At 39.9% G+C, this 12,659-nt stretch overlaps 1 protein-coding gene across 6 annotated transcripts in view; it reads left to right on the forward strand.

The window, feature by feature from the left end:
- The window catches only part of BBS9 (Bardet-Biedl syndrome 9), a 498,766-nt gene that overhangs the window by 5,069 nt on the left and 481,038 nt on the right, over positions 1-12,659 (forward strand). For 4 of the 6 annotated variants that reach the window (XM_075062584.1, XM_032778779.2, XM_032778787.2 and 1 more), the window contains 4 exons: positions 829-951; positions 3,108-3,258; positions 4,424-4,488; positions 7,717-7,830. In XM_075062584.1, coding sequence (XP_074918685.1) covers positions 840-951; positions 3,108-3,258; positions 4,424-4,488; positions 7,717-7,830 — 442 coding nt within the window. In that variant the 5' untranslated portion in view covers positions 829-839. Of the gene's footprint in view, positions 1-828; positions 952-1,101; positions 1,185-3,107; positions 3,259-4,423; positions 4,489-7,716; positions 7,831-12,659 lie in introns of those variants that run through there. The other 2 variants (XM_032778799.2, XM_032778816.2) reach the window with 2 other exon arrangements.

The following is a 12,659-nucleotide window of genomic DNA, read 5'->3' on the forward strand; positions in this document are numbered from 1 at the left end:
GATGTCTTTTGTTAATGATGTCCAGGTCCTGAAATAGGTTCTGTGATATAGCCAGGTACAAGGAGCTCTGGAAAGACAGTAAAATCATTTATGGCTTGATCCATTTCATAGTGTTTTTAACCAGTGTGATTGATGTCCCAAGAATAGAAATAACAGAACTTTTATACCTACCATTTTTAAAAAAATTTTTTTTTAAATTGTGCTTGTCAGATTTTGTGGGCTCCCCATCTCCCACCTTATGTTTCTATTATATGCTGTTAATTATTAACTTCTGAATTTTGTACAAACTAATATTGTTATTGAAAAATATGCTCCATTTGTATACCTTTTGATAAGTGTATGATATCATAAGAATATAAGAATGGCCATATTGGGTCAGACCAATGGTTTGTCTAGCCCAGCATCCTGCCTTCAGACAGTGGCCAATGTCAGATGCTTCAAAGGGAATGAACAGAACAGGGCAGTTGTCAAGTGATCTATCCCGCTGTGGTCCAGTCCCAGCATCTGGCAGTCAGGTGCTTAAGGATACCTAGAGCATGGGGTTGCAGCCCAGACCATTTTGGCTAATAGTCATTGATTAACCTATCCTCCATGAACTTTTCTAATTCTTTTTTTGAGCCCAGTTACAGTTTTTTGGCTTTCACATCCCCTGGCAATGAGTTCCACAGGGACATTTAGAATTCCTGATTTAATTTGTTTTTGTACTGAACTGCTGTTGAATCAAAGCAAAAATAATTTAGGTTACCATGCTTCCTAGAAAACCTAACATGATCTGTCTAACTTGATATGAAAAGTATGGATTTTACCCCAGAGTCTATTTCCTTTTAGCGTGAAGGAGAATGTCTTTATTTAAAGCCCGAGATTGGTGGTCAACAACTCTTGGAGAAAAAGAAGAATTTGATCAAGGGTGTTTATGTGTAGCTGACATTGACAACAGCGGCAGTGGACAAGGTAAACAGAAATTCTGAGTTGGTTTTCAGATTGTGGCAGTCATGTTTACTCCAGCAACATGTGCTAAATGCTTATTAATGAGACAAAGTAGGAGGCATTTGGCATATACTGCTACACTTTGTCCTCCACCCCTTTTCTTTTTGTTGTCAGAGTTCACTTAGAATTCTAGAATGCATCATTTCATTTTATATGATGTCATTGCTTTCAAGAAACCTTGCTAGAGCATGGAACATGTAAGTGGAATTTTTTCACAAGTATGTGGCACTATTCTCATATTTTTACTATTACCTCGGTGTGTGTACAATATTAAAGAATTGTTGAAAACGTTGCAATACACTTGAAGGGAAAAACACTTTTCAGATATAATTGCAAAATATAGTTTGGGGCATCTTTTGGTGGAAAGTAACTGCTAGTTTAATGAAGCTAGTGCTAGCTCAGCCACGATAGGTTATGTCTGAGGTCAGCTTGGGTTCGAAGTAGCTAGGGTAGCGTTTGGGACCTGTTACCAAGAGTTTTAAGGGGTTAGTTTTGACCTATAAATCTCTGTGTTCTAGGATCTACTTACCTGAAACTGCCTTTCTGTGCCATTCTGCCACAGTTGTAATCAGCAAAAGCCCTTGAGCTTGATTTCTTCCCTTCCCTGCCACCTTGTGTTTTTTGTTTTTTATGTTTTGTTTTTTTTCCTTAAGAAAGAAGAGGGGGTGGAGGGAGAGGGAAAGAGTGTTCTCCTTTCCTTTGAAATGTGCTGCTCCCCAAGACTGAAATAGGTTTTGTAGCATGCTCAAAAAAATCAACAAATTCCTGCCATCTTTCTGATCAGGTATTAACTGAGGCAACTGAAGGTGGAATTTCTGTCTAGTGGGAAAGAGCTATTGCTGGGGGAGAAGAGCTTAAACTGTATAGGTCGTATTACTGGATGTTCAATAGTGGTAGGTGGGAGGAAGAAGTATTGCTGCTTTGGTCAACTGTTTTACTTTGCGTCTCTTATGTTTTGTTGTCTATAAATATGTTAAGGGTGGCCAGAGCACTTGATGGGGACGCTTTGGTGTGGAGTTTGATAAAAACTAAATAAAATAAGAGGTAAACCTGACTGCCTGCACATATGGATGAAAGAAAAAAAACCCCTCTTTAGGCAAGTTTATCAAATGTAAGAAAAATATTTGTAAAGAATATGTAAATGAGATCGCTTTAGGGAGCTAAGGGACATGCAAATGTCCTCATGACTGTCATCTTCATCTGTCAGTGTGATATACAGATATGTTGTGACAGAAATGGATGAGGCAGAGATTAGAGTGCAAGGGGCAGAGGTCACGCTCTGAGTGGAATGAATTGCAGCATGAATGTTGTTTGCTACAGCAGAGATGAAGATAGCTGCCTACTTCTCCACCGGCATGAAATGGGGTCCTGTGGAACTGTTCCAAATGGCTAAAAGCCTGGTAAACCTTGGCTGCCTCCACTCTGAAACAGTCAAATTTTTTGTACTATGAGTATGTCCATGTTACTTAGGGGCAGGATTTATTGGATACACCTCAGACACAGTTCAATGTCTGGAAGAGAGAAATGTTAGTGTCTTCTCGGGATTCTGAGCAGAACTGATCTCCTGAGGTACGAGGGTTTTCTGTAATCAGAGATCAGATTTGTGTTTCTTAAGAATCTTTGCTGACTTTTATTAAATACTATTTCCTAATAAATATTATTACTACAGGAATCCTGAACCAAATCCACTTTGAAATGGGAGTTTCACCCACTTATGTCAAGTCTGAATTTGGTCCAGTCTATGTTTTTGATATATTGACCTGAAAAAGTAATAATCAGGCTTCAATTTCTCATCTGGATAGCATCTATAACGTTGTTGTTACCAGGTTTTTAAAAGTCAACATTCTGCTGCTTGCTTGGTGAGAAGAGTGTTGCCAAATCTTTAAGACATGGGAGCTGAATATTTGGAATTACTGGCTACACTCAGAGGGTGGATTTCAGAGACCGGACTGGAGTTTGAGAATTATTGCTTCCTCGTTCTCACTATTAAAATAGGCTGCAGAACGTCAGCATAATTATGTGTAAACATCCCATCATTTTAGGGGTACACTTTTAAGCACATATGCAGCACATTTATTTCTCTATTTCTAATTTTCCTCTTGTTGGAAATTTTTCTACAGCTAAAATAACTGTTGGTAGTTATATGGGATATCTTCGAATCTTTAATCCTCACCCTGTCAAACCTGGAGATGGAATGCAAGCTGAAGATTTGCTCCTTGAAGTTCAACTGCGAGATCCCATACTCCAAGTGGAAGTAGGAAAATTTGTTTCGTAAGTAAACAGTCCATGTTGCTCATAATGATTGCACTAATTAGGCGGCTTTAGGCTAGTTTGTCATAGTAGCTAACTTGCTTTCCTAAAGACCATCTAGATCAATTTTGTAAAGTGCCTGGGTTTTAGGTGTGAGCTATCTCATTTGAATCAACATATTCTTCTTGGCACTGCAGTGTTTGACTCTTACAGCCATTTAAAAAAAATCATGAACTCTGAATTATGCATTTCATCTGCTTATTGATTTATATGGTATAGAGCGTAAATGGAAAAAAAAGATGTTTATGCTCATTAAGATAAAGTCTTAGGTTAGGTTATATTAAAATCCCCAAGTGTCCTCTACTTACTTTCTGATGCTGCATGTAAACATTGCTGTGCTTCTTTAAAAACATACTTGTCTACTAAGTATGCATCATACATGTTGCTTTGCAAGCTATTTTATTTATTATAAGACAATTTAAGAGTAATGCCTATCTCTGTTCTCAACACCCTTCGATTTTTTTAATTGGATGCTCTTGAAGGTACTTCACAGATGCAGCAATGTCTTATGGTATTGGAACTAACCAAAGGTTGCTGCTGCTATTATTATTATTTTTTATTATTTATTATTATAGTGCAAGAGCTCTTTTCTGTGCAGTAAATGAGATTTCTGTGATCATCCTCGATACACGAATATACAAAATATTGTGACTTATTTGTATAATGGGGTTTTAATTTTGTATTGTGGATGTAAAGTAGTATCCATATCTATGAAATGATGCTCATCTAAAGTGACAATCACATAGTTGCCCCACATTATTTTTCTCACTGCAAGTATTAGTACTAGCTTGTTAGATAACAGGATCAGGCTGAATCAGAAAAAGCTCACTTGCTTCATGTGCTCACATCTGCAAAATATCTCTCAGGGTTCTACTGAGAACTTAACAACTATTAGATGTCAAATAGTAGTTCAGATGTTTTAATTCTGAAAGATAATTTAGTTGCACAATATTTCATTTTTGCTGGTACTTAACACTTGAGAATTTGGGACCTGATCCAAAGCCCAGGGAAGTCCACCTGGAGGTTTTATATTGACTTCAGTGTGTCTTAGATTAGGCCCTCAGTGCTGCAATTTACTGGAAACTCACTTGCAAATTTTCTCCTTTTTTCCTCCCCTCATTGTCAGTGGTACTGAACTACTTCATCTGGCTGTACTGCATTGCAGAAAACTGTGTGTGTATGCTGTCTCAGGTAAAAAAAAACAAAAACAAACAAACAAAGAAAAAACTGTCCGGAATAGCTGTCTATCTCTCTGTCTGCCTTCTTTTTTTGCTATTGATCAGTTTAGCTATCTGGCCTGACTAAGCGTGTGTAATGAGAAGTTCCTCTGATACTGACAGTGCAAAGTCGCAGTCAATATGTTTCAAAGACTCTCACACTGTCCTTCCATTCTGGACTGATGTTTCTTCTCTTACACACTCTCAGTCCTTCTTTGTCATAGAGTACATTTTATACACAATTGATACCCTGTGGCTAATAGAAAGCAGGCAGCTTGCTCTGAGTGTGTTGAATTGTTCTGTGCCCAGGGCCCTAATGAGTTGTAGTTATGTAGACTGCACTCTTCAAAGAGAAGCACTAGTGTTACCTCTGCAACATTCCAAGTTCCCCTTTGCTTGAAGAGTGATGTTGCAGATCTACGTTGTGGTAGCAGTAGCTCTGCTGCTGAACCATTATGGCACGTTCTGAGCTTTGTTACAAGCTTTACCATTCAGAGAATTATTTTAGAGAGCATGTGGCAGATTAATATTAAACTTGAGCATGGACAAGTAAAAGTAAATGTGTGTGTTTGTCAATAGAACTGTGTCAATAGTAGTGTATGTTTGTCAATAAAAGCTTCTTATGTTACATCTTTGAATACAGAGGCTGGTGCTCAGAGCTCTAATGAGCAAACTGTTGGCAGATAAAGATGCCCTGTAAATACAATTGTTTTTAAAAATGAGCTAATGTTTATTAAACATTAAATGCTTGATACTTGCTTTAAAATAAGAAAATAATCTTTGCAAGTAGCTTAGAGGTTTGAAGGGTAGCTCTGGGGAAGATGTATTAGTGAAGGTGAGGAGGCCGGAATAGCAAAATGAAAGGGTAAACCTGCTTATTCTTCCCCTTCTTTAGAGTGTAGAAGGTCTGAATGTGACAGGACTGATGCAGCTGTATTGTTTGCAGTACATAATCAAATATGAAACTGAATTCTTGGATCTCTAAGACACACAAAACAAACTCATTTTGGTGCCACATTTTTTAACATTTCTTACACAGTTGCTAAACATGACTTCAGTTTTAGAGATTTTGAAATAATCCCAATTTGTAGGCCAAAAGGATCTCCTTAAGCTTGACCAGACTATATTAACGTCCCACAAATGATTACAGAAAGTTAGGTTTATTACTGTTAGATCCACTGACAGGTAGTCTGTAGTTGAACAAGTAGTGGTGTACAGATTTGTTTACAATTGTGCTCTCTTTGTTGACGAAGTAGGGCTGGGGTCTGGGGCAAGTAACAGTATTTGGGGTGGTAGGAAACTTCTTTGGCGCTGTAGAGCTCAAGGAAGAAAAGCTCAAATCAACAATGGTTGGATTCAATTTAGATGGTGCAGCATGGAATATAGGTGCTTCAAATGATGCTAATCTCCATTTTAGACCACGTAGTCCTTACATTGTTGAGCATTATATCAACCACAGCCCTAAATTTACTATTCTGGTTCTCAAGAGATTTTCCAAATTTTAAAAGTATGATTTTTCAAATTTGATTAATTCCCCAAAGATACCAATGCCAAGCTCTTTCAGATACCTCTGGTATATAGATTATATACCTCTGAAATATCTCCAGGCATCTGTCTGCAGGACCTTTAAGTTGTTATAATGTTTGGGGAATTATAAAAATATGTATATGCCATCTGTGGTGTCCAGCACTACACTGAGTCACTACTTGGGTAATTATTAGTTTTCTGTCAACCATTAGAAACATAACTCAGTTTTTGCAGTATGAGCTGATGTGACCTAATTTCAGAGGTGAAAGTAAGTCGGTAGGGTCCGGCATGGTGTACCAGCAAGAGCCGGTACACTGTGCCGGACTGGACCGACTTCTCCGGCAGTGATTTAAAGGACCCAGGGCTCTAGCGGCTGCGGGGAGTCCCAAGCCCTTTAAATCACCTCCGGAGCTCTGGCAGCCAGGCTCAGGCAGGGATTTAAAGGTCCGGGAGCTCTGGCTCCTGCGGGAAGCCCCAGGCCCTTTAAAGCGACACTCGAGTCCCGGCTGCCAGAGCCCCAGCCGGGATTTAAAGGGCCTAGGGCTCCCTGCAGCATCCAGAGCCAGGGGCAGCAGGGCTCCCTAGGCGATTTAAAGGGCCCAGGGCTCCCCGCAGTGGCAGGAGCACCAGGCCCTTTAAATCTCTGCTGGAGCCCTGCTGCCGGAGCCCAGTAGGGAGCTGTGCTCCAGCCGGGATTTAAAGGTCCCAGAGCTCTGGCCCCTTTGGAGAGTGCCACCCAAGCCCTTTAAAGCACCACCCAAGCCCTGCTGCTGGAGCTCCAGTGGCGCTTTAAAGGGCCTGGGGCTCCTCGCAGCAGCCAGAGCCCCAGGCCCTTCAAATCACTGTCGGAGCCCTGCCACCGCTACCCCAGCCCTAGCCCTAGGCTGAGCCCTGCTGCCCTGGGGTAGCGGTGGCAGGGCTCCCATGGTGATTTAAAGGGTCTGGAGCTCTGCTGTGGCCAGAGCCCTGGGCCCTTTAACTTTTCTCTGAGCCCTGGGGCTCCCAGCTGCCTCTGTAGCTGGTAGCTCGGGATGATTTAAAGGCCCTGGGACTCCCAGCCATAGCCAGAGCCCTAGGGCCTTTAAATCTTGAAAGGTCCCACCTCTTCTGGTTGAGGCCACACCCGCTCAGGACTCCGGTGTACCGGTAAGTCCTTTAAGTTACTTTCACCCCTGCCTAATACAGAGTCTCTTTTAAGGAGATTAAGATGTTTTAGCTGAAATAAATTGTGAGGCATACTTTGTTTATTGGCTCCTAGAGCTGCAGAATCGTAATGCAAAACACTTTTGTTTTGTCTTCCTTGGGTGAGTAAATTGATTTCTGATCGAATAGTTGAACCATATACTGTCTAAAGATGTGAGATTCCTTTGCTCAAACACAGAGTTGTCTTCAGGGCAGGCACTATCTCTTACCTTGTTTATACAGTGCTTAGCATAATGGAACCTCATTTCTGTTTTTGGCCTCTATGTACTGCTGATGTACAAATAATAAATACGTTTGCCACTTTCCTAAAAATATATCATTGTCAACCTTCACACCCCTCCCAAAGCAACTAATAATAGATAAGGCCTCACCATATAATCTTCAATAATCTAAAAAAGTTCCTGTTTTTCCTTCATGTGAATCAGAAGAGTTAAAAATTAGACATATATATATGTTCCTTGTTTTTTCATAGGAACTTTGGGAAATGTGGAACATGGGAACCAGTATCAGATCAAACTTATGTATGAACACAATCTTCAGCGAACAGCCTGCAATATGACTTATGGACCATTTGGTGGTGTGAAAGGTAAACTAATTCTAAGTGAATTTTAGACTGTGGCTTAAAGTTTATACATTGATCAAGAACAACGCAGGCTTGTGGCATATGCAAGCTTTCCCACTTTGGGGCTACATTACATTTTGCAGGGAATGTCTAGGAATCAAAGAATAGTTAAGGCCCTACTTGAATGATTGTCAAATAATTGTGGCTGAGTTGCAGACAAGACATGCAAATAGCTGAAATGTAATAATAGACCTTTATTAATTGTGGTAATTTGGAAAAGCCAGAGAAGACCTATTTAAGAAAAAATTCCTGGAACAATATAAACACTCAGGTATTATGTTATCAAAAACAATTAGCAGGCATAACCAGACATTTTGCTGCAACAATATTATGATCATTAATGTCTGGGGCTCTGGCTGACAGCGGGACACCCAGCCGCCCAGGCAGCTGATAAAATTGTGGTGGAAACCTAATATTGCAGGATCCACAATACTGCAAATTAAGTAGAGCCTCGAGAATAGTTCATTTTGATCCTCATTCAATCCTGGCCCTCTTCTTAAAATGCTAGTAAGCTTCTTTTTGGGAGTTTTTGTGATGCTACCATCTTTAGATTACTAGTTTGGATGAGAACAGTTAGGAAGTATCATTTGTTTTGCTTTTGTTTTTAACATATCAATGAACCTAAAATAAGAAAGTTAAATACGGAATATGCTAGGAGATTAAAAATTAAGTGTTGAAATAAGGATATTAGCTCATAAGGACACTTACGTTAAAAGTACATTAATAAACAAATAAAACCCAAATTTCCTTTCCTTGTAATAATTCAAATATTGAAAATTTCTTTTGTTTTAATACATTTAAGTCATGTTATGCATTTTCCAAGGTTGGAGAATAAAAATAGAGTAGTTCTCTTTACTCTTCGGACTGCTGTGTGTGTGTTTTTTGTTTTTGGCTTCTCCACCTTCTATTCCATCTGCCCTATCAAATCTTTTTTTAAAAGACAGTCTATGTAATGTTATCCTTTGAAATGTTAAGTAGACATTTTGTTGTTCGGTGTATTACAGTCTTCAGTTAACTTCTGCAGCCAAATTTTAAATGCTTTGCTCCCGTTATCCTGGAAACATTTTTTTGCACATGGTCTATGTATGCACATATGTAAGTGTTTGCAGGTTTGGGGGCCTTACAGAACCATTATTTGCAGAAATCAGTTCGACTACTTGTGAAGTTAATGCTACTCCTTTTGAGTAGGGGGTATCAAAATCTGACTTTATGTAAATATGCATGTGTTTAACCACTAGGGGGCTCCCATATTTTCCCCTGAATGATAGGTACTGTGAATTATAGGATGAAAATAAAAGTAATTGAAACTGAACAAATTGTGGTTCCTAACTTGACGTTTTGTACACACATTTTTCTAGATGACTATTCAATGTCTAGTCATCCATTCCATAAAATAAAAACACATAACACAAATAACAATACATTGTTAAGGGCTGACAGAGAAATATTCATCAGTAGATGAGAGTTAAATGAGCCCAAACCTCCCCCAGTCCTCTCCTGTTGGGAGTCACCATCCCCTCTCCTGGAGGGCCCCCAAAAAAATAAAATAAAGGCACTTCCTTGCATGTCTAGAAAGTTTACAAATCTGAGCTCACTGCCCAACTTGTTTGATCAAAGTTCCAAAGTGGAAGACCCCTTCTGCAGGACCCTGCCAGCTACTTTCTCCCCTCTAGTGGGGAATTCCAACTCAAGCTCCTCTACTGATGGCAGTTGTGGTAGAGTGACACACAGAAAGAGGCAGTATCAAATTAACAGCCCTAGATGGTTTGAAATCATTATCTTGTATTCGTATTGGTAGCTAATACAAATTGTGGAACGCTGGCATAATGTGCTCCCAATGTGCAACTCTGTAGTAAGTGGTTCAATACATTTTCTGTGAACTTCACTTTCTGCTTGTTCTCAAGGTGTTGTTTCACAAAGAACACTTTGCAGCAAAGTGTCTCAAAGTCACAAAGATACCAATAAGGTCCACCTCAGAGAGAAAAGGCATGACTCATCTTGCCAGGTGGGGGGAAAATGTGCTCCCAGCGACCGTCACTAGCTTGGCTTCCAAGAGAAGTCCGTCTCTAATAATAAATTTAGGTTATATGCCTTTACAAATGGCATTGACTATCTTTCGGTCATGAGCATCAATAAAAGCTTTACCAACTCTCTGGCTTCTTCCCCCTACCTACCAACTTTATCTTTGTCTTTTCTGGACTAAGTTACAGTCAGATAGCCTTTGTCCAAGCCTCAAACTCACTGTAACATTGGATTATTTATTGTGTTGATCTGGCATGGTGAGATGTGTTGAAGAAGTATGTTATATTGAATACAGTACAGCCCTGTCTCTTTACTGATGCTGTCAGCCTGCTATACACATGGAATTGGTGGGATAAGAGGGGCGGGGACTCTTGTGTTATGCTGTAGGAGAGAGCTCTTGGATAGAGGAAATATTGTCCATGACTGTCCTCCGGGTATAAAAATGGAATCATTCAACTGCAGCTTTATCCATTCTTACCAGGATCTACTAGTGAGTTAACAGAACTTTAGGGTTGGTATCAAAAGCTGCTGACTAATCTCAAGGTCTGCTTGGACACATTTTGTCTTCCTTCATTGCTAGGAGCAGTGAATTAGTTAATGCAACCACTGTAGTTTGTCTCATACCCAGGCCTGTCACCCAAGTAATCAAGCTTTAGGAACTCTGAGCACTCAAGAAGCTGCCAGAGTTGCCCCTCTACAAATTTATGATTTATTTCTAAAGACAGCAGTGTGTATTTATATACTTAAATAGCTACAGCACAATGGGCAGGGCATGAGATGTGGCCAAACCACCACTAGATGGTCCTCTGGTTACAGTCATTGGTTTTGCTACACTTATAACACTGCTTCTGATGGTCTGGTTCTACAGGTGCATTTACTGTAAGACTTAACGAGGTGTGGAAAATACAAAAATACTTTTGCTGAAAACCTGCTCTGCAGAATGTATTTTATTGACTAAAACCAAATGTTTTTCATGGTTTATGGGTTTTTTGTAGAAAAGGGGAGGAGGTGATTTGACTTTCACTTACTGGAAAACACTGGGGGGAGGAGGCAGGGAGAAACTGTTGCCGATCTGGCTAGATTTCTGCTCCAAAATCTAAGCTTTCATTTTACACACACACTACCTCCCTCTCGCCTTTTTGGTTTCAAGTATAATCTTCAGTATCAACTGGTGCAGTGATGTCTGCCTAACTCTACCAGCAGCTCTAAATGATATCTCTGGAAGTGTCTCCTATGAGTGTTAGTGTGGTGTTCAGTCTGAATTCTAATAAGGATAATTTAAATGTCAATATTATTAATTATTTCACTTCCAGTCATTTTAGCAGAATCACTAAACTGAAATACCCCGTTATGCTTTGTAGTGCCAGAAATTAGTGTGTGTGCGCGATATTGCAGGTTGCCATCAAGTCTCGCTTGGGTGAAGAATGAAGAAGTCCTCCATCTCCTCCAAAATTGTTACCTCACCTCTGCCCACAAAGGTGAAGTGAAGGATGAAATACATCCCTTCCCAAGAAAGCCAAAGAGCTTCAACAGGCTTCTGCTCACCAAAAATCAAAATGATTTGCCACACTTTCTTGAGGCTTTTGGCACCCAAATACCCTGTCAGAGCTGACACCATTAACAGTGTGGCTATGTATTTAAGGAAAATTTTGCAGAATATTGAAAGTGTTAGGGAGAATAAATTGAAATTAAATATATTAGATATTGTACAGATTCTACAGCAGTGCTGCATAACTTGAATCCAATATACCCCTTGGGGCAGTGGCCCTGAATATTAGTACCATAATTCCTTTTGCTAATTTAAAGCCATTGTAGGTCGTTCTACACAACAACCAGGAATGTAATTCCCATTGTGGTTAGACATACACACGTTAGCTCTGCTTGCGCTACCACCTAAAAAATAGCTGTTCCTGCAGTGGCATGGGCATTGTTTGGACTCGCTTGAGCCTTCATGGCCACATTGTTATTTTTAGGGGCTAATTTGAGCATATCTAGCATATGCCTGTGTACCTGTGTTGGGAATTACACCTCCCAGCTGCCATGTGGACATACTCTGTATGCCACACTTGGATGCACAGGAGATACTCCATTTAAATGATGGAAAGTATTTAATTGAACCTTTCAACATGCCTGATTAGTGTTTCTTTCAGCATGCCAGATAGTAGTAATGATGCCCAATGTTAAATTTTGTGGCTCTTGTTAGATTTGGATGGAATGAATCAAGTGAACTTTATGGCTTATGGTGCACAGAAATACATTTCTTACCTCTGAATGTTTACCTTGATACTGTTTTAATTTCTCAAAGTGTGATACAGCAGTAATATACAATCTTTGTGTCAATATCAATAGGGCTGGGGAATAAGCAGTAAACTTATCATCCTAACATGAGAAATTTAGCTGTAGGAAGAGTGAACTTGCTTCTTAATGGAAAAGATCAATCAGAGGGTGCTGGCACCAAGTGAGACTTATTTTTGGTTTGGGGCACGATGCATATGAGGACTTGAAGTTTTGCAGGAACACTAGAAGTATATATTTTGCCAAAATATATTAACACTCCCATAATGATTGATTACATCTATTTTGGACAGCAGCACCACCTCTGCACAGCCATACACAAGTGGATTGTGCATGCTAGGCCCCTCAATAACCCCTGGGAACAGGAGAGAGAAGAAAGAGTGCATATACCCATTGCTGGATCATTGCAGACCCCTTGGAACCTAGGACATGAGTGCGTCTCCATGGCTTGTGCCAGAGGGCCGGTGGAACAGTGT

This window comes from Chelonoidis abingdonii, chromosome 2 (genome assembly GCF_003597395.2).
Source record: "Chelonoidis abingdonii isolate Lonesome George chromosome 2, CheloAbing_2.0, whole genome shotgun sequence".
Lineage (NCBI taxonomy): Eukaryota > Metazoa > Chordata > Testudines > Testudinidae > Chelonoidis > Chelonoidis abingdonii.